The sequence below is a fragment of the Eurosta solidaginis genome, chromosome 5 (assembly GCF_040869045.1).
Source record: "Eurosta solidaginis isolate ZX-2024a chromosome 5, ASM4086904v1, whole genome shotgun sequence".
Lineage (NCBI taxonomy): Eukaryota > Metazoa > Arthropoda > Insecta > Diptera > Tephritidae > Eurosta > Eurosta solidaginis.
This window is the reverse complement of record NC_090323.1, coordinates 156,946,288-156,968,416: the sequence shown is the minus strand read 5'-3', so window position 1 is coordinate 156,968,416 and position 22,129 is coordinate 156,946,288. Positions and strand designations below refer to the sequence as shown.

The following is a 22,129-nucleotide window of genomic DNA, read 5'->3' as shown; positions in this document are numbered from 1 at the left end:
TTCATTTATGATTTACTGAGTTTTCCACGTACATAGTTCGGCAACACCAGAACACAAATTTTGAACCGTTTCTTACTAAAACCCATATATGTAATACTCCTATATTGCTGCCAAAGGCTAGGTGCATTCCCAAATTCATATATGCTAAAACCTAACTGCACTATACATTTTATTTCATTGCAATCAACAACATAATGCTAGAACCAAGAGCTTTGTGACCAAAACTAGGTTCACAACGTTTTGTTGGTGGAAGACATAGACTTATCCTATGTCAAAATATAGTACCATTTTTGGTTGCGTGCACATATATTTCTTTGTTCAACTTGAATTAAAGGAAAAGTTTACTATGTTTAGTAAAATTTTATATGGAAACATCCTAAAATTTTGTATTTTATACTAATAAAATAAAACAAAATTTGGTCCTTTTTTTCGATGAATTTTGGTCCCAAATGAAAACATGGTGTGGTTACCGTGTTCGCTTTACCGAAAATGTCTTTGTAGATACGAGGTTAACGAATGATGCATATTATGCATGATAAGTTTCTACATAGGTATATTGCAATTTATTCTGTGAAAGTACATAATGTAAACAAATATGTATCGCAAGAGGCAACACTTTTTTACTATTATCTTTACTTATTTGCGCTTACAATTCTTTATTTTTCAGTTTTGCCTTTTTCTAAACAACAGCTGTTGTGTGGTTATTTCGATGTAACCACCTACTTTTGTGGGTAAAAAATTATCCGGCTATTTTCGCGCGTAGAATACCAAAAGGGTGTAAAAGTTGCCACATGATTTCGTTACCGTGGTGAAGAATGTTGTTACCACACTAGAATCAGGGCGTAAGTAAGTAAGTATTTGGGCCACTTAGGGTTAACTTGTGTCATAAAATCACATTCTCTCTTTAGGGTAGCAGCTTCAGCTGGGAAATTTGGTCGGACTTTCAAGGCTTCACCAACGGGTATGAACTTTATCAGCAGGATTAACGATGTCGTCTCAGTTAGCTGATTTAAGCGAACTACGTTTCCGCAAATGTCTTTGTCTATCTAACATGATTTAAAGTTATCACGATGTAGCCATTGTATTACGTTTCTTGTCTATCACAGACTTGCCAATGTCTTCATTGAATAGACTCGTATTTTATTTTTTTTTCATTTTACTAATTAATTTTCATATTGAATATCTGACGTTCTAAACTTAATGTTTTAACATTTTCTTAAAATACTTAAAAATTAAATAACACGAACCCTTAAATCTATACGAAAATTCTAATCATTACTGTACATCTTTGATACATCAACACAACAACACTTATAACAATCTACAATTACTTATTACTTAAATGCTTTGAATTATATTTATTTTATTTTATTCCTCTTAGCCAAACTTTCATAAAACTTTCGGCGAAATTTGCTCCCTACTTCCACTTCCACTTCGTTGTTTCGCTGTTTCAAATTTAATTCGCTTCGCATTGCCAATCCGGCAGTAAACCCAAAATTTTCAACGATTCATACGTATCGAAGTCATCAGCATAACGCAAGGATCTCAATGCTCTAGCACTCACTTCGAACGCCAGTGACTTGGCGGCGCATTTTCCGCTGGTTGGCGCGTAGAATGTCCTTTTGTTGTTGTATTCGCGCGGCAATGTTAAAGTCAACGGCAATTGTTCCGCCATAACGGAATGATGCGTGACCAATGCCTTTAACGATGTAAATTCCTTCTTGGCGCCTTTCAACTTGTAATGGTTGTCGGCCACTGCGACGACTATGAAATGTTTCACCTTCGTTTCGGCACGCAAGCATAGCTCATAGGTGCGGGATTTACGACGTAGGAGGAATGTACCGGGTGCGGCTTGTTGTAGGTATTCAAGCGCGGCTTTGGTTGTGATGCGCGGTTGATACCAACTGCTTGCGAGCAGTTCTTCTTCATCGTGCACGTTGCGGTTGTAGCGCGTTCGTTGTTGTTTTGGTTTTTGCTTTTGACATGATTTTTGCTTTTGTTGTTGTCGTTTTCGCAGTTTCGAAGGGCTTGATTTTTCGCTTATTAATTGACAGCAATCTGAGATGCCAGCATCTGAATCATCGTTGACGTTTTGGTAGTCAAATATCTGTGCCTGCCGTTCTGACGTGGCCTCATTAGGCGCTTGATCCTCCTGCTCTTCCGGTTCTGTTGTGGAGTCGGTGTAGTGCGTCATGTTTTGCCAACAATTCAACGAGAGCATAGATTTTTGCGGACTAATCGATTTTTGTGGTGCAGTGCTGTGGTTGCTATTGTGCTGTTGTTGTTGTTCTATGTGTGTGTTTTGTTGTTTCATTTGTTCGACATCCTCAATGTCACTTTCCAATGGAAACGTGCATTGACTACTGCAATCGCTTGCATCTTCCTCATCAGCATTGTACGATGAATCCAGCATATCAACCTTTTGTGTGGAAGAGAGTCAGAAAAAAGAAAGTTGGGTAATGAGGGTTCAAATTAAGTTTAGAAAAGATTGTAGGAACTACTTAATTCGGATGGAACTAACTATTATATACCCAGTATCTATATAAGCTATATGTAAATGGATTGAAATTCATAAGTATTGATATTTGCCACCTTTACTCAAAAGTCAAGTCAAAGATTAAAACCTTTTCCTGGTGCAAATAACGAATTGTGCTAGCCTTCTATGGAACTGGTGATATAGCTAATATTTAACATTCTCGTGTCACAGTGTGACCGGAACTGGGAAAAAGGGATGGAGAGGAATAAGAAGAACTGTAGAGAAGTAAAAGGAGGGAAAAAGAAAGAGTCTGAGTAACGGAGCGGGGAGGGAGAAGGGGGAGGAGCTTGAGAGAAAAGAAGTGAGGGAAAATACTGAGAAAGAGACGCAGAGAAATAGCAAGACAGAGGGGAGGAGAGTGAATAAAAGCATAAGGAAAAGGGGAGAGCGGTATATGGAGAGTAAAAAGCAAACACTTCTTAAAAGGTTTGCAGATAGACAAAGGTTAGGGCGGAACAAGTTCTGTCGGTTCTGCTAGTAATATATAAAATTATTTCATATTTCTTTATTCAGTCTTAATCATAGGATATCATCCTGTAGGATTCCATATTTAATTTTTCATAGTTAAGCTTATTCATTCCTGAGTTCCAAGGATCACTGAGGTAGTTGGCATGTTATTCTTCAAAATCCTAAACATGCGTGATAAGGAACTGTACCAGAAGTTTGTGTGTTTCTAAGCGGAAGTTAATGGTACTTGCGGCATGCTATAAGCTTAATATGACTTCTATAGCCTTGAGTACTCAAAAGATACCAGACATTGACCAACTTGACTTTCTTTGCTTTACCGGTTTGCGAAATATTAGTCAGTGGCCACTTGTGATATTATTACAAGGATTGGAGCAGAAAGAGAGCTAGGTTCTCAAGGTATGCGATTTTTAAAAATCAGTAAAAAGATGCTGTTACCAGCCATATGAAAAGAAGTGTGAGGCTCTGTTGGAACTCTTTCACTTATTATGCTTAGGTGTTTTACATTTAATTGAGACCCTCTTCATGAAGGAAGAATTCAAACTTCACGCTTATGTATTTTGAAGACGGGATTTGTCTCAATTACGGCTGAATTAGGTTTCCCGTTTAGGGCGTTTAGGAAGACAATGAATCAGTTCTCAGTAAATTTTCAGAAACCGCCCTAGTCAGCGTTGAAGATGTCAACACAGGAGAAAGCTATGCCTTCTAAATGAAATTGGTGCAGTGAAGTCACGGATTAGATATGAAGGCTTACCAACCATATAGGCCGCTGTATATTCCAGTTATATCAGCGGAATAAAAAAGTGTATATAATATGAACATCATTCTTGGTAGATTTCCAAAAAATACTGAGTATCCCAATATGATATTAATCATGAACTTACAGAAGCGCTACCAAAGGATAACATCGACGTAAAGGTTTTCGATGTTTTCCCCTGTGAACTACGAAATCTGCAGAATGACGTACTTTAAATTTGAGTCGTCAACCAACCATTTGATTTTCCCCTAAATATCATGCCTATATCAGGGTATTATCCAATAGGTAACTATTTATAATTTCAATCCATCCAATTGCTTTCAAGAATGGAGACCAGTAAGGTCCCCCAGAACACTTTACGCTCACTGCCACAATCATGTTCCACTGGCCGCTTGGTATGCACGCTGAGAGAATAGATATCGTGTTTAGTAGAATTTGCAAGAGCTGCGGCGAGTCGCACACTCCCTATGTGAATGCCTCGTTCTAGCACACACTAGGTTTCTAACTATGAGCAGTTATATACTGCCGGAACTTAAGGAAGTAGATAAAAGCTCTGTAAAAGATAACACAAGGTTCATAGTTTGCCCCAGTAGTCCGAATGGAGTACCGACTAGCAATACTAAATCAGCAGCAATTATTTCCAGGAGAAATGTGCATCAAAATGATGCCCCGTGAGCTACTTGGGCTTGGACCTTTGGTGTCCGGGCGGCACAGCAACCAACCCAGGTCCCCATTTTGTGGTTCACTGGGGAAACGATTATAAAAAGGCGTATGCACGAAAAGTATGGAAAAAACATCGATTAAAAAGAATCCTCTTTACCAGCTTGCGATAAGCTCGAAATACTCGATATAAAAAAAATTCAAGTTTAGTACTTATAAAATACAAGCTATCACAACTGAGTATATAAATCCGAAAATAGTACTATAGCCAGTATTCGTAGTAAGCCTACTTACCTCATCATAATCACTGGTCACATCCTCCTCTGTATCACTTTTACAAAGTGTTGCCTCCAGCTGTGCCCGCTGTATTTGCTGCCGTTCCTTTTGTTGCTCATCTTGTTGTGCATGTCGCTGTTGAAAGAGTTTCCTTCGCAAAAAGTCCTTCATACAATTATATACTTTTGGTCTTTTACTCGCGCTAACGAGCAACTCTCGATCTCCACCAATGTTCCAGTATTGCCCTTGTTCACGCTCCTCACTATACACCACCTCTGATACATTGCCACCAATCATTGTTTGTCGACTGTAATAGTCTGAAGTGGCAGTAGATGAAGGGTTGGTCGAATAGGAGCAAGAGTTCGATTTTTGTGATGAAGACGTTGACAATTGAGTGACACAGCAGTCAGAATTTGTTGCAAATTGCTGTGTTGTAGCAGTTGTTGTTATTGGCACTGGCATTGTATTGTTGCTGTTGGTTGTTGTTGTTGTTGCTAGAAATTTGCTACTCCATTGTTGATATTTGCGCAAGGCCAAATCTATGCTGCGGCTTGTCATTGTTGTTGTAGTTTCTGCACCGTCTGATGTGTTGGCGGCTTTCGGTGATGCTGTGGCTTCAATACTATGACAAACACAATCCGGATATAATTCGGCGTACGATAGTGGACAATTTGCGTCAAATTGCTGTTGTAGCGGCTGCAAAGAACAGAAAAGAATAGAAATGGTGATGTTGAAATTCTCTTGTTTGTCACAAACTTTTTAGTGTTATAAACATTTTATTTAATGGGTTTCATTTCATTGCAGTTAAGAGCAATTCAAGGAAATTGCTAAGAAAATTTGCAATTAGTTGGACATTTTTTGAGTGCTTGCCAAGGGCTGTGAGAATGAAGTTTCAAAGGAGTATTTAATACTTCATTTTAAGTCATATTAAAGTTTCTGAAATTTTTTACGATTTTGAGCGCATCAAATTTTCGTAAGTTTAAAGACGTATGGGAGATGTAGACTTGAGGGGAATTCAGTTTCCTTAAGACTGCTTACTCAACTTCGAATTAAAGCAACTTTTTACCCGATTAACCCACTCCACGAAATACGCCTACATTCAATTCTAATACTCTAGAATTTATTTGATTATATATACTTGAACCTTCAGTGGGAGTTACAAATTGTTATGCCTCTTTTATTGGCATTACAAGCAGATTAGTAATTGCATCCCTAGTTGCTAGAGTGCTTCAATAAAATCATGAATAATGGCACCTCTGTAGAAGTGATCAACAAAGTACAGACACAATGCAGCATTTCATTGGCGTGACCTTCGTTTACCCCGAGTACATAAACTTCTCAAATTGTTTGTCATGACTTATGCCTAAGTACAAACATTTGCATTTAATGAAAGGGATCGATAACTCAGTTTTCGGTAGGGAAAATCTGACTCATAAAGTCTTGTGTGAACATATCACTTGCTTGATAACACACAATCTATTTATACCCTTTCGTTCATGTCAGGGGGCCTAGAGCTAATACAACTAAGATTCGTACCTCCCTAAACCGTTGCATCGTCAAACCATCTCAGTAGATGGGTTTGGAATCAGGCATCAGTTCATCGATTCCCCGGTCTCTGATATACCAGCAGTTTTGGCACCATTCTCCGAACTCCGCGCTATCCAACTTCTTTTCGGGCTGTTGAAATCGGCTATGATATCGTGACATGTTGCGTCTCGTATTTTGGATCGAAATTAGATTTACTCTGGAGTCTTACTGATAGGATTTAATAAATCCTTTGACTTTGAGTAAAGTCTTTCGCAAAATTTGCTAGAAAAACCTTATACGTGATATTGTTCCAACTGATTTTGCGGTAGTTCGTGGTGTGCGGATGCGTCTTTCCTGCAGAGTGGGCAATTAAATTCTAATCTGGAGGCTTGCGCTGATTTGACCATATTTTGTATTGGAGTTTGTTCATTCTTTTAATCAACTTTTAGTCCCCGTGTTTTAGAAGCTCGGAAAGTCCGCCGTTTCAAGGTTCCCTGTTTTATCATCTCACTCGCATTGCTAGATAATGACGAGAAGTACTTCCTACGCAGATTAAGTACAAGCGACACTTCAGTTACTAGGCTGTCTTTATCATTCCTGCAGGAGTCTGCCTCGATATTTATACCTTTCTTTCAGCCGTCATCTCCAGCTTCTTATTGAGGATATTTATATATATTCTGACACTTCTGCCTGGCAGTTACCTTATCACTATTTTCTTTGAAATCATCAACAGATCCTTCCCTTTCATTTATTTTAATGACAAATTATTACAAATTGCAAAAAATTCTCAGTATTCACAATGGAGGCTGAAAATTACAAAACGAAAAACTGTCGCAAAATCATCAAAGTAAGAAAAACCTTCCTTTTCAACTTTGGTGTGCTCCTGTGCGTGAGTTATACATTCACTCCTATTAATTGTCTTACAACGGTTTAGTTTTGACAACAAATCCGGCTGCTTCAATGGAAAATAGCACGAACACTATGATGTTTGTTTATAGAAAAGGTACCTACACATTTGGTGACATACTAAAAGAAACTCAACATGAAATGGAAATTCATAAGTATGTTACTACTTATTATCTTACAGTTTTCTGAGATGATAAAGGCAATTTACTTTAGGATTATTTATGAGTTTCTAAGGTGGTCATTTCCCTTGTTGAAAAAATACCTGATAGATACAGTGAAGGGGAGGGTAAGGTACAAAAAAGAAGGGAAGGGAAGTTCAGGGAAGGGAAGGGAGATGAAGGGGGGTAAAAGGCAGAAAAGGGAAGAAGTTTCAAGCTTGTAGCTTATCGGAAAGTTACGTAAATTTTAATTACAAAACTCGTAACCAACGGCCGCTCGCTACACAGAGTCAATCTAAATAAAACCGTTTAAACAATTAAAGTTATAGGTCTCTCAAAGTTTTTGAAAATTTTTCGAACTGGTTTTAGATTTTACTGCTCCATTAAAATCTGAAGCAAATTTCGAGGTACCTCCCAGCCAGCATTTTTTGAAAATTTTGATCAAAAATATTTAAATATCACACCCCAAGATGATTAAAAACGTTCAAATTTAAAAGCATTTTCTGTTCAAAAATTAACGTATCGTCGGGAGAAAAATGTACCATAAATGTGATTATTCTTGAATAATCATTTATGATTCATATTTCGAAACACTTTTTATTCATCTTTTTATCATACTTGATATTACTGGAAGATTGTACTTTACTTCTTTTGGAATAACATTTGATTACTTTTCACAGTCATTTTTTGATCACATTTAAGAACAATTTTCAATCATATTATATGATGGTTTGGAATCATTTGTGAATAAGATTGTGATTCATTTTTCCATCATATTTAATACATAACCAAATCCTATATAAAGATCATATTCCATCAGGGGGTGAAAGCATCTGGAAGCTCGGAAGTAAGCTTTTTGAACCGCAGGTTAAATTAATTTGACCGTTGTACACACACACGACTACAACATCCAACATCATCTATGATCATCATCTTAGATCATGGTAACGACGTCACTTTAAAAATCACGATTTTACTATGTCTCATATCATTCTTTAAATATAACTAGATGTTTTCGACAATCATAGCTCATGGAGGATGTTGAAGCCGGGTCCAGGTGTGTCGATCAAGTTAACTTACCAGCGGTTAAACACCTTACAACTTCCGTACATCGGTTCCATCCAGTATGTCTTTTCTGGGAAGCCGCATCTAGAGAAATGCTAGAAGACATCTTAGGTTAGCAGCAGCACTTATATTACTTTTAGTCTTGAATATGTGTTATATATTTGTAATATTTTTGGATTTTATGATTGAAAAATTGTGAGCTAATGAAGAAAAATCAAATTTTCAATGAGAAGTATAGTTTTAACAAGTAAAAAATTTATCATTTATTCATGAAAGGTAGTCTGCAACTATTAAGAAAGTTGATTGAAAAATGATTTTAAATTTTTGATCACCGAAGTTAAAGAAATTCCAAATTGTGATTGAAAAATTGTTCTCAGTTATTGATCATCAAAAGCAAACAAGTTTTATTATTCTCTATGTTCATTTTTATAAAATCTTAAAATTTATTCATCAAAGTTATTCGAAAATTATTTCAAAAAGTGATCGAAAAATGATTTTCAAGTTTTTGATCATTAAAAGTAATCTTATTTTATTATTTATTTTGTTCAACTGTATGAAAACTCAGTATTTATTCGCAAGGAGTAGTCAAATTGTATTGATATGAAGGAAAGTTCAAAAATTTATCATCTAAATGCTGTGTGGGCTATAACTATCGGAGACCAACGTGGTGTGATGGTAGCGTGCTCCGCCTACCACACCGGATGCCCTGGGTTCAAACCCCGGGCAAAGCAACATCAAAAATTTTAGAAATAAGGTTTTTCAATTAGAAAAAAAATTTCTAAGCGGGGTCGCCCCTCGGCAGTGTTTGGCAAGCGCTCCGGTTGTATTTCTGCCATGAAAAGCTCTCAGTGAAAACTCATCTTCCTTGAAGATGCCGTTCGGAGTCGGCATAAAATCATGTAGGTCCCGTTCGACCAATTTGTAGGGAAAATCAAGAGGAGCACGACGCAAATTGGAAGAGAAGCTCGGCCTTAGATCTCTTCGGAAGTTATCGCGCCTTTTATTTATTTATTTTTTATAACTTGTATCTTGTTAGACTAAAATGGGTTGGGCTACAAAACTGCATGCTCAAAGAACTCGGGAAATCCAAAAAAAAATTTCGAAAATTTCATAAAATTTTCTCGAATTTTCGAATCTTTTCGAAAATGTTTTTAAGGTTTGTTCGTAAAATTTTAGTTACGAAATTCATAGACTTTCCTTAAGATATCTAAATTAATAAAAAAGAGGTTGATTGACGACATTGATAAAAATTTCTAATGCTATTTTTCTGTTCGTTATAAAAACGTTGGCGATAACAGTTTTTTGAAAAAAAATATTTTTTGGGTTTTGGAGAGTGTTTTGGTCGAAAAATTGACCCTTTCTCCATTTTTTTGCAGGCTCGAAAATTAGTTTTTGGGTATGCGTAGTGGAACTTTTTTTTCCTGAGCCCAAATCCCATCGAAAAATCGATGGCGCGATATCGGTTAATAAATTGACTCAGTCTAATGTACATGTCTTTATCAAAGTGCTTTTAAAGCAGAATAAGAGTATGAAAATGATTATGGAACCCATAAATTTCAAAACACACAAAAAAGCTAGTAAAAAGGTTAATCACATTATAGTCTCTTAAAAGGGATTTAATTGTCTTTTGTGCGATATGTACAATCACATTTGTATGTAGTACCTAAGTCACACGTGCACTTGGTGTTATAAAACGTTTACATATGCCACATGTTTTTTTGTTAGGTTGATTTATTTACATACATGTAAAGCACTCAATTTCAATCTAACGACAAAAAAAGTGTCACACACTTTTTGTTTAGAAATAAATGAGCTCAAATATCCTTTTTGCACGCAAACTCCATTTAGTGTGCGATATTTGCTCTTTTATATATTTGCACATATTCTTCTTTGCTTACTAAACTTTATTTTTATTTTATTATTTTCATTTTATTTCACTATTCTCGCATTCAGTTCTTATCTTTGTCATACTTTCAATGTAGCTTTGTATAGAAAAGCAAAAATACCTGGGTACAACTCTCCTCATACCAACAGAAGTCCCATACAACCAGCTGTGTACTCTTAGCTTTGTTCTGTGGTTTCAACTACTTATTTGGTAGTTAGGATTTTCTTTTACGTTTTTTTGCAGTGTCAGTAACCGTTCACTTTTCAAGGTAAGTAACAAAAAAAAGAGCCATAACAAAAAGGATTTGTTGAAATCTATGTAAAATGATGGTGAGCTCAAAAGAAAATAATTTGTTTAGTACCTACATATGGTGACTTCAGGTATTTCTGTAACTGTATTTGAGTATGTGTTGAGCGATATTCGATTTTTGTGTGTATTTACACTTATTTCTGTGACAATATGAGGCATTATGAATGAGTGATGAAAGGATGAGGCATTATGAATGAGTGATGAAAGGACTTCCGAGTATTATCAAAATTCAATATGAAAAATAAAAGAGATAAATCAGAAATGAGTAGCTTAAATGAGGATAAGTCAGCGTCATCATCATATGACTAAAAAAATTTGTTTGAAAATATAATAAGGGAACATAAGGATTTCTATTGACTTTTGTATTCGACTTTTTTCAAAGCAAAGGCCTAATCTCCACACAGGCTTACACACGTATTTTGCTTTGAAACTGTATCTCTATGTGCAAATTCGGGTATGATTCAAAGTGATGAAAGGATTTAATTTGGTACTACCCAGTGCGTAGTAGTCGTATTCGTTCACACTGAAGCTTGTGCTATACTTTTAATGGAGTTAGTTAAGTAGCAACTGCTTTTGGCTAGGACAAGCCCATCGTACACGGCTTTTGTGATAACAAGACATTGATCTTGGAAAATTATTGCGTATATCTAAGGAAGTATATGCCTTTAGGTCACCGTGGTGTGATGGTAGCGTGCTCCGCCTATCACACCGTATGCCCTGGGTTCAACTCCCGGGCAAAACAACATCAAAATTTTAGAAATAAGATTTTTCAATTAGAAGAAAATTTTTCTAAGCGGGGTCGCCCCTCGGCAGTGTTTGGCAAGCACTCCGGGTGTATTTCTGCCATGAAAAGCTCTCAGTGAAAACTCATCTGCCTTGCAGATGCCGTTCGGAGTCGGCATAAAAAACATGTAGGTCCCGTCCGGCCAATTTGTAGGGAAAAATCAAGAGGAGCACGACGCAAATTGGAAGAGAAGCTCGGCCTTAGATCTCTTCGGAGGTTATCGCGCCTTACATTTATTTTTTATATGCCTTTAGGTACCTTCGCCCTGTTATGAAACAACTACTACATAGTTAAGGGACAAAGCGACTTGAAGTTTCCACCTCATTATCCAATATGTGGATAAAGCAAGAGGAGTGCCTAGTATGATGAATCGTAACACATTTACTCCCTTTAGAGAAAGCCTTGTCAAAACGCTAATTACGAGGAATAAATGAATTTAGCTGAGCCCCTACTATCAAAGTCTTAATAAAAGATTTCCTCTTCCCAAAAAAAGGTATTTTCTCTTTATGTTCAATACACAAGCAGGCAGTTTCTGCTAAGCTGCCACAAATCTTAATAGGACGACAGCCATTTAATCTGAAAAGAGAATAGCCTGCTCTCACCATCTTTTACGCAGTCCGTAAATTCGGTTGTCAAGTCACGTCCAGTGAGCACTGTCCCAAAAGTCCAATATCAAATTTTTGCAGAAGAGGAAAGCTGAGATGCCAGGGAGTCGCGTGTAACTTTGGCTTAAAAGCAATCTGGATGCTGACACAGTTTTTCAAACCTGCTGCAATCACCCACCCATTGACAATGGGTAATGCCTGCTGAGCGAAACTGCAAATTCTCTCAAGCCCGCCACGTCCGATTCACAAGTATGCATTTGAACCAAAAGATCTTCATCACAAGTCACCTTGAAGATTGTTTTATCCAGGAAACTAGATGTTATTTATCCTAAAATTATTTTAGCTTATCTAGAGCGAGGTCAAGCACTTCCAGTGTACTTTCGAGCACACCATTGTTCAGTTCAAAGCAAACGTTAACTGCTGCTTGGCTATCTGAGTGAATACTGTATTCCCTAACATCACATCCAACGCCTCAAGGCAACTTCCACTTGCAAGCCATTATATGGTGTAACCAAGTAACTTGAGTTTTTGGCTTACTTTGAGCTGCGAAGAAGTTCATTAGGCCACTATCGCATATGTGTTTCTCAATTCTTCCTCGCCTTACCGGGGTATGAATATGTTCCTTTTTTATTGTGGGTATTGTTTCTTTCCAGAGGTTTAAAGGGCATAGAATTTATTCCGGAAAAGGAAATATTTTCATATGAGGAGACTAAAATCCACACACTTTATGGTTCGATTAGTAAAATATACCACCTTAACTTTCAGGGAGTATTTGATTTTTGTTATACGAGTTTACTTTTAAGAGTCAAATCATTAGAGTCCTGTTATTAGTTTAACTATAATTCTTGTATTTAAAAGGTAAATATATATGTATTTAAATTAAAAAGTTTGTAAACATTTTGCTTGACAATTAAATTAATAATAATATATACATAACACTGTCAGACAATACCAGAGGTACTTCTGCAATCGACTGAAGTCTGGAAGCAAGGATGAACGATTTTCGTTTTTGTTGTATAAGCTTATAATTCAAATGGCCCTGCCCCTGTATTTAGTAGTGAAGTTTACACTCCAAAACACCACCCAAGGTATCTTCACTGTCCAAGAATGACAGATAATCAGCATTAGCACACAAACTGGGCAGCATTTAAGGGCGAATAATGACTAACTTGAACTTTTTCTATATTAATATTTATTGGGTTAAACATTTCGAAATTCTCGTAAAATTTTTATAAATTTCAAAAAGAAGGACGAGACTCTGGTAGGACTGAGGTCCTTAGAATATATATAAGTGTTCATGAAGTTATGCCATTAATTTTCGGAAATAATTAATAACACATAAAAGTTCCTAAATGGGATGACTAGCATTCTCTTAAAGCCATCAAACGTCGACGGCGCAGAAAAAAGTTTCGTTAAGTTCAAAATAGAAAGTAATTTTGATGAACAAGTATTGCATGTGTGTAGGTATGGTTGTTTGTATTTACTTTTAATTAATATTCTCACAAAACCAATTTTTCATTAAGCATATCAAAAGGCCTTTTTTATATTTCACTGCAGACATTTCCACTTTAAAAACAAATACAAGTCTCTGAATTGAAACTAGGCGAATGAAAAGCGGGAAAAGGATACTTCAGCTGAAACTCACAAATAGTGCAGACAACAAAACGTCCGACATCGCAGTGCGAATATGATGTTTTATATAAAAAATGTGTGGTTGGAGATCCTACTTTTATACGTACATATTTAAATAGTAGATCAGTCGAGTGTATAGACTGAAAAATGGCAAAATAACGAGCGTACAATAAGGATACTCCACTTTTACAATGCCAGCTGATATGGCACTACACAATAGGTATTTCCTTTTCATGGTTTTCCATTCAGGCATCAATATTTGCGGCGTGTAACCTTTTTCTTATATGTATGTATGCGAGATGCATTGAACGTGTAGATTCGATTCGATTTCAGTTGTCTGTTTTGGAATGGCTTGGCGGTTTATTGCAAACTGGCATGTCATGGCACACACATAGATATGCATTTTATGAATTCCTTAATGTACAAACATACATCCCTGAAGACACAAGTTTGATGACCTATACATATGTCATACTTATGGCTGTCAGTCAATCAGTCAAACGGACAGCATTTTCTGACAACTGCAGCTATTTGCGAAAAAAATATTTAATATTGTCACGGATATTAGCATCCCTAAGCTATACCATCACTAAGGCGATGCTAAGCGATGTTCACGTCAATAATCAAATCATATATACACATATATAAGGCAGCCGAGAGATGTCACACACAGATGCATTTACTTATACGCCTATGTGTGTGCGAGAGACTGTAAACTACAAACTCACATACATCTGAGAGACGCTGAAAAGTTGAAAATTGTAAACAAGTAGAAACTATATGAGAACTATAAACACTCGAAATAGTTGGTAGGTTCTGGAAATAGAAGAGCCTAGATGTATGCAGCGTAAACTATAAAAGCGGCACAAGCGAGTAAAATGTAATTCAATTTGATTTGAGTTGTCAAGCAGTTTCGAGTAAGACGATATCTAGCGAGCAATAGCAGTATTATTTTGAATAGTAGAGTTTCATTGAGCTATCAATCAGTGTGGTTATTAAACAAGCTATTCGTTGCACAGTCTGAGTGTTATTGTGAAGTACTTTAATAAAGGCCATTTTGCATTATTACAAATTGGAGTTATTTATTCAACAGTTTAGCGATACGAACCTAGCAAAAGGGCAAATAAGAGGATTTGCAAGTAAATTCGTTACAATTGGTGTCAGAAGAGGAATTGTTGAATAAATTCCAGAAGACAACAAGGATATGGCAAAGTTCAGTGAATTAAAGATCCAGCAACTGAAGAAGGAGTTGGAGAGCCGTGGATTGAATACAAGCGGCGTTAAACTCGAACTTCAGGCACGGCTACGAGAGGCAATGGAAGCAGAAGGAATTGATGTGGAAGAGTATGTCTTTCACCTTGATGGCGAGGAGACAACAAAAATTGAAGAGAAAAACGAAACATCGCAGACGGTTACCAGCACAGACTTGAACATGATTTTGGCTGCAATATCTGCTCAAACATCGACAGTGGCTTCTCAACTGGAATCGCAAAAGACAGATATAACATCTCAACTGTCATCTCAACTAGAAGAACAGAAAACGTATATGTCATCACAAATGGAATCACAAGAAACGCGTATTTCAGAAATGTCGTCGCAAATGTCATCTCAACTGGAAGAACAGAAGACATATATGGCATCGCAACTGGAAGAACAGAAGACATATATGATATCTCAGTTGGCTCAGCAGTTGAAAGCGCAAGAGGATCGCATATCATCGGAGTTGGAGGGTTTTAGTGAACGACAAGATAAAATGGAAGCTGAGATGGATGCTTTGAAAGATCGGATTCAGCAGTTACAATTAAATCGTCCAGCAGTTTCAGCGAGTAATCCAAAGGTAAAAACACCATCCTTTGACGGTTCTGTTCCTTTCCAGGTCTTTAAGCTACAATTTGAGAAGACGTCGGCAGCTAACAACTGGAATGCGGAAGATAAAGTTGCTGCACTGTTCGTGGCATTGAAGGGGCCAGCAGCGGAAATCCTACAGACGATTCCCGAAGGAGAGCGGAACAATTATGAAGCATTGATGGCTGCTGTAGAACGACGTTATGGAAGCGAGCATAGGAAACAGATATTCCAAATTGAGTTGCAAAACCGTCACCAAAGAGCGAATGAGACTTTGCAGGAGTTTGCTTCAGATGTTGAAAGGTTGGCTCATCTCGCAAATGCGGACGCACCCGTGGAATACACCGAAAGGGTAAAGATTCAGAGCTTTATAAATGGCATACGGGACGTCGAAACAAAGCGAGCTACATACGCAAACCCAAAGCCAACATTCGCAGAAACGGTGTCACAAGCTCTGATTCAGGAAACAGCGTCGCTTCTGTGTAAGCCAGTTTTCAAAGCACGCCGTGTGGAAGTAGAAAGGCCAGAGTGGGTAGACGCAATATTGGAGGCACTGAAAGGATCGCAAAAGCGAAGTGAAAAAGTTATCAAATGCTTCAAATGCGGGAAGTCCGGTCACATAGCACGTCATTGCGATCTTGGTCTTAATAGTTCCAACAATGTGGGTGGCCATAAACGCAAAGCTGGAGGAGATGAGCAAGAGCAAGTAAGAGGTAGAGAGCTAGATCCAGCTATTGAATGCCCTGTGATATCTGTGTCGCAAATTGGAAGGAAATCAAGCAGTCTTACCGTCAGAGGGAATGTGGATGGCAAAGAACGAATACTGACTGTAGATACGGGCGCATCTCATTCCTTGATCCGATCTGACTTGGTCAACAGGAGAGTAAAACCGTTACCTGGAGCAAAGTTCCGTACGGTCACTGGCGAGTATAACCAAGTTCAGGGAGAAGTGATATGTGAAGTATTGATTGGGAAGGTCATGGTTCTACACAAATTTGTTGTGGCAGAGATTGTTGATGAAGTTATATTGGGAGTGGATTTCTTGGTTGACCATGACATCAAGATCGATATGCAGAGAAGGGTGATGTGTTATGAGAACCAAGATGTGCCACTTAACTTTAGTTTGGAAAAAGGGTTCAGCAGTAATCGGGTACTGGTGGAGAAGACTCGACGAAGGCCACGAAATTCAAAGGTAAAGGTTGATGGAACAAATGGGCCAAACAAATCAAAACCGAAGGTACCTGTGAGAGAAATATTGGCATTGAAAAGCCCTAACGGACGTACTGAAACGAAGAAAGAATGCAAGGGTGGTTTCAAGCCTACTGTTGTGAAGCGTCGGAACGATACTGATTATGCAAAGGAAATCCGTCCAGCGCAAGCTCTGCGAAGTAGTTCTTCATTGGTCAAGCAACAGAGTGCGAGGGAACGATCCAGGATAATGAGTAGTAAGATGAAACACAGGTACGACAAGGAAAATAATTCGAAAGGTTTCTTGGCGGGAGATTTGGTACTGTTATACAACCCTCACCGGCGGAAAGGTGTTCCATCCAAATTTCGGTGCAGTTGGGAAGGCCCGTACAAGGTTGTGAAGAAGATCAGTGATACCATCTACCGCATACAAAGCATTGAGAAACCACGGAGTAGAAGAGTGGTACATTTGGCGATGCTAGCAGCGTTTAGATCGAGAGATTTGTCTGATCGGGACGATCAGACTTAGGTGGAGGGCAGTGTCACGGATATTAGCATCCCTAAGCTATACCATCACTAAGGCGATGCTAAGCGATGTTCACGTCAATAATCAAATCATATATACACATATATAAGGCAGCCGAGAGATGTCACACACAGATGCATTTACTTATACGCCTATGTGTGTGCGAGAGACTGTAAACTACAAACTCACATACATCTGAGAGACGCTGAAAAGTTGAAAATTGTAAACAAGTAGAAACTATATGAGAACTATAAACACTCGAAATAGTTGGTAGGTTCTGGAAATAGAAGAGCCTAGATGTATGCAGCGTAAACTATAAAAGCGGCACAAGCGAGTAAAATGTAATTCAATTTGATTTGAGTTGTCAAGCAGTTTCGAGTAAGACGATATCTAGCGAGCAATAGCAGTATTATTTTGAATAGTAGAGTTTCATTGAGCTATCAATCAGTGTGGTTATTAAACAAGCTATTCGTTGCACAGTCTGAGTGTTATTGTGAAGTACTTTAATAAAGGCCATTTTGCATTATTACAAATTGGAGTTATTTATTCAACAGTTTAGCGATACGAACCTAGCAAAAGGGCAAATAAGAGGATTTGCAAGTAAATTCGTTACAATATAGTAGATATGGTGCGCCTTATCTGTAATTTTTCTTCCACATGGTTAAAAAATTGAGTCGGAATCTGTTTCGAAATCTGAGCAATACTGTTTTTCGTGGAAACGGTTGCGCTGAACAATATTAAACCAGAGCAGTAGCAGACCTCTATAGGGTTGGAACTGAAATCATCCGAAGCAAAGAAGAGCGCTATATCTCTTCACTGAGCTTCTCAAAACTACTAAATATTCTCAAGGAAATTAACAAATTTACCAAAGAGGATATTTAAGAAATTAAGCGCACCCTAATGTGAATATATGTAAAAATGTGCATTTATTTATTTCATGAAGCCGTTTGTACTTCCATGTATCTAGATATATGTATGACCATAACATTTTGAATTATAAATGTTAAAACAAAAGATGTATTTGCTGTCAATTGCATTTGCTTCCCGTGGTTTGGTTTGTCAATGTCTGGATTTGACATAAGTGAATTATATTTTGATGAACTCAAAAAAGTCAACATTTTAACATGGCTCACACAGAGATTGTCAGTTACAGCAAAACTAGCAAAATCATATCGATTTGCACGAAGGGGTGGATGTTAGATTGTTTCGCAAAAAACGTTTCCAAAGACTCCCTAAATTTGAAGCATATGCTTTCAAAATAACAATTCCTTTTATTCTTAAAAAAGCACAATTTTTTTAAATTGATAATAGGGAAAATTCACAAGGTTTGCACACGTTGATATTTACTGTTTCTAAACTTCACTGCTTCATTAGTTAGCTTTTTGGTGCTATGCTTTGAGCCGGACCACAAAACTGGTGTTAAGACCATGTCCTCTATCCACTCAGCTATTATAGTGCCACACTGCTTGCTCTGTAATCTCTCTCTAACTTTTACCATTTTTGTTGCTATTCGTTTTGTACGTACTTTGGTTTATAAATACTATATGTTTTGAAACCCAAATTGTGTGGAATACCCTACGGCGCGTTCAACAAAACTTGACCAGTGACATTGGACTTATAGCAATACGTCATTAGCCATTATTCCACAGTTCACTTGAGATTCGAACTCAAGTTTGCCCACTCAGCCATTTGAATGCCCCGCTGGTCGCTAGCCCAACATAAGTCTTGACTATTCTTCGCATGGCATTAAAATAAAATGATTACAATGCAAAAATCGACTATTGAATACAGGAATAAGGAGCCATGCTTCAGATTTGGTCCTCTTTGTTGTTGTTGTTGTAGCGATAAGGTTTCTCCCCAAAGGCTTTGGGGAGTGTTATCGATGTGTGCCGGATACAGATCCGGCACGCTCCGGTAACACAGCACCATAAGGTGCTATCCCGAACATCTCGGGAACGATTTATATGGCCACATTAAACCTTCAGGCCATCCCTCCCTCGCCACCCTCATATTCCATGAGGAGCTTGGGGAGCGTCACCTGTTAGTGAAACAGGATTCGCCGCCGATAGGTGAGGTTGACAATTGGGTTTGGATAAGCTAAAGCTACGTATTGCGCTGGCAGCCTGAAAGGGTTGCGCTACACAGCCCCTTTAATCTGGTATTTTAGTCGCCTCTTACGACAGGCATACCTACCACGGGTATATTCTGACCCCCTAACCCGCTGGGGGAATTTGGTCCTCTCGCCAGTTTCAGTACCAATCTTTATTGCCTATTGCACGTCAGGTAAGCCTTTTGTTGATAGCTTTGCGGTGAGCATTACATACCCGACAAGAATGGGATAGCTGACAGCATGTTGTTCAAAGTGCTGTCAACGTATTCACCGATGGCCTTTTCGAGAATTTGTGTGAGGCATATTTCTCCCAAACCATGAGCAGATACTTGCTCCTGAAGGGTAGCGGGATCCTTCTGAACGCAAGTAGTTTGCATGCGGTTTAAAGAAATAACTGGGTTTATATTTGATTTTATGACGGTCATGATGGATCAGGCCATAGGGAGACCATGCTAAACATCTGAGTATAATGTAAAACGCTTCCCGCTGCAGCTTTGTGGAAGATGAAGAGTTTAAATTAGTCTATCCAGGTCTTGCCCAATTAAGGTGAATGTATTTAACCCCCTTTTACTGGAAGGTTAAGTTTGGTACCGTCGTAGCCAATATTCGAACTAACCTTACCAAACCTAGCAAGCCACGACACAGTAGTCTTTAAAACTTTTATGATTTATAAGGGAACCAATAATTAAGAGTATACTTAAAAGCCAACTCAAGGTAACTTAACCAGGTTATATACGACCATCCATTGAGTTGAGGTTGTTCTCTTTGGTCTTTATTAAACAAAGAACCCACAAATAAATTCTTAACCCTGGGTAAATCAGGTATATCCGTCTTCACCTCTACAAAAAATTAAAGGGTATTGTAGAGAGTCATAAGACCGGTGAATCTAACATATTATACGCTAACTGTCATCACGACTATCAACCACGATGTCTATTGCTGCCCGGATATAACAAATTCTACCTTTGTAATGCTACAAGAATTATAATGACAGGTGCAGTTAACTTCATTGATAAAAGCTATCAGGTCCATGACGATATACTCCACAAGCTGGCTCAGATTATCTAGAAATGGAGTACCCAGAAAGCGCCGCCGTGCTCCGCTTAGTGTCGGGCAGTTGCAAATGAGGTGGATCACCGTTTCCTCCTCCTCATCCTCTTTACAACTCCTGCAGCATCGACAATAAGGTGCTTCTAACCTTTCTGAATGCTTACCTATAAGGCAAAGACCAGCATCACCACAAGTGTGGGAATTGTATCCCTACTTAGATTGTACACGTGACGGGATCTCTTAGGATCCCATTTTGGCCAGCTTTCCTTCGATATTCGACACCCCCGGTATTTGTAGCCATGTTTTGTCGGCTTGACGGTGGATGTGTTCTTTTAGCATTAGCTTGCATGTGGCCAGGGCATACCTAAGCGTTATAGGTCAGGAAGAATTTGTCTGGATGTACCCAGCCTAGCGAGTTCTGCAATGCAGTTTCCCCCGATGTCCCTATGTCCAGGGACCCATGTGAAGTGTAAACGGTTCTGTTGGGCCATCACTTGAAGAGATCGGCGACAGTTTAGTGCTAGTTCAGAATTTAATTGAAGAGATTTTATGGCAGCCTGGCTGTCGCTGAAAATAAAAATTTCTTTGCCGACATTGTATGTCCCTACCCTAGCTGCGACTTCCATGATGGCTGAAACGTCTGCCTAGAATACACTGCAGTGATCGGGTAGTCTGAAGGAGAGCTGGAGGTCAGGGTCCCTTGAGTATACTCCTCCTCCAACTCTACCGTTTAGCTTGGAGTCGTCCGGGTATATGGAAATGCTGCTGTCAATAGCAAACACCTATCCCACTCCGTTCAGTCATCCCTGCTGGGAATGTTTGTGGTCACACAGCGATCCGTGCTAGAAGGGAGAAAACTTTGTTTATTATACTAGAGTGTCCCGTGGTCTTGCTATTCCAACACGACAACCCCCTTAGGCGCAGGGCTGAAGTTGACGCGGCGCGATAACCAACTAGATCTAATGGAAGGATGTCAAGAATGACCTAAAGAGCTTCGCTAGGCATTGTCCTTAGAGTAAGAAATATTAAAATTTAGGGGCAAATTATGTATAATACAACCTTACGCAACGAGTAAAGTATTCTCGCGTGAACCCAAAAAATCGTGTGATATAAAGCATTCATTCACTTCAGTGAGTGACAGAAACTTTGATTGCCTTTGTAAAATTTTTAGCATTTTAGATAGTGAATGTGAGTGATTTAGAGGAAAGTTGTCACGGTTATACATAATCTGGCGCTTAATTCTTAAATATTTCAGGATTGGATGGGCTTATTTTTATTTCAAGTTCTATCTTTTTAGAGCTTAATGTATGAATGGAAAGTTGCAGCCCATTTCCGTCTGCTCGTATTACCCCTCTCCAAAATTTAAAAATTATATTAATAATATGTATAGCTATAGTTAAGCTGGTCGGTCAGTGAGGTCCTCACATATATTGAATGAATCCATGGTGTTAACGGAAGTTAGCTCAAATTAAAAAAAAAACCTTATCAGAGACCAAGACCTATGTTATAAAACAACTTCATCCTCTCGACTAATAGCTTTCTAGGACCTATGCTTGTTGCTGCTTTAAGATCTAATGATTGTGCCGTTCCTAATAGCTGGAATCTCACTAGGCATATCAAGTTCTCAATAAACTTTTCTGTTTGTTTACGACATACAAATAGTTACTTAAGTTACTTTATTACTTTTAATTTAATATCCCCTCCACGAATTTGTGTTCATTGAAGTATCCCAGCCAGAATTTTTTGAAAATTTTGATCAAAAATATTTAAATATCATACGCCAAGATGATTAAAAACGTTCAAATTTAAAAGCATTTTCTGTTCGAAAATTAACGTATCGTCGGG

The 22,129-nt window shown here is 38.1% G+C and overlaps 1 protein-coding gene across 1 annotated transcript in view; it reads right to left on the bottom strand.

Annotated features, from left to right (window-relative positions):
- Positions 1-1,197: 1,197 nt before the first annotated feature.
- LOC137252805 (uncharacterized) overlaps positions 1,198-22,129 on the bottom strand; it is an 80,480-nt gene continuing 59,548 nt past the window's right edge. The window contains exons 2-3 of the mRNA XM_067788884.1: positions 4,713-5,390; positions 1,198-2,419 (exon numbers count right to left, since the gene is read on the bottom strand). Coding sequence (XP_067644985.1) covers positions 1,457-2,419; positions 4,713-5,390 — 1,641 coding nt within the window. The 3' untranslated portion in view covers positions 1,198-1,456. The remainder of the gene's footprint in view (positions 2,420-4,712; positions 5,391-22,129) is intronic.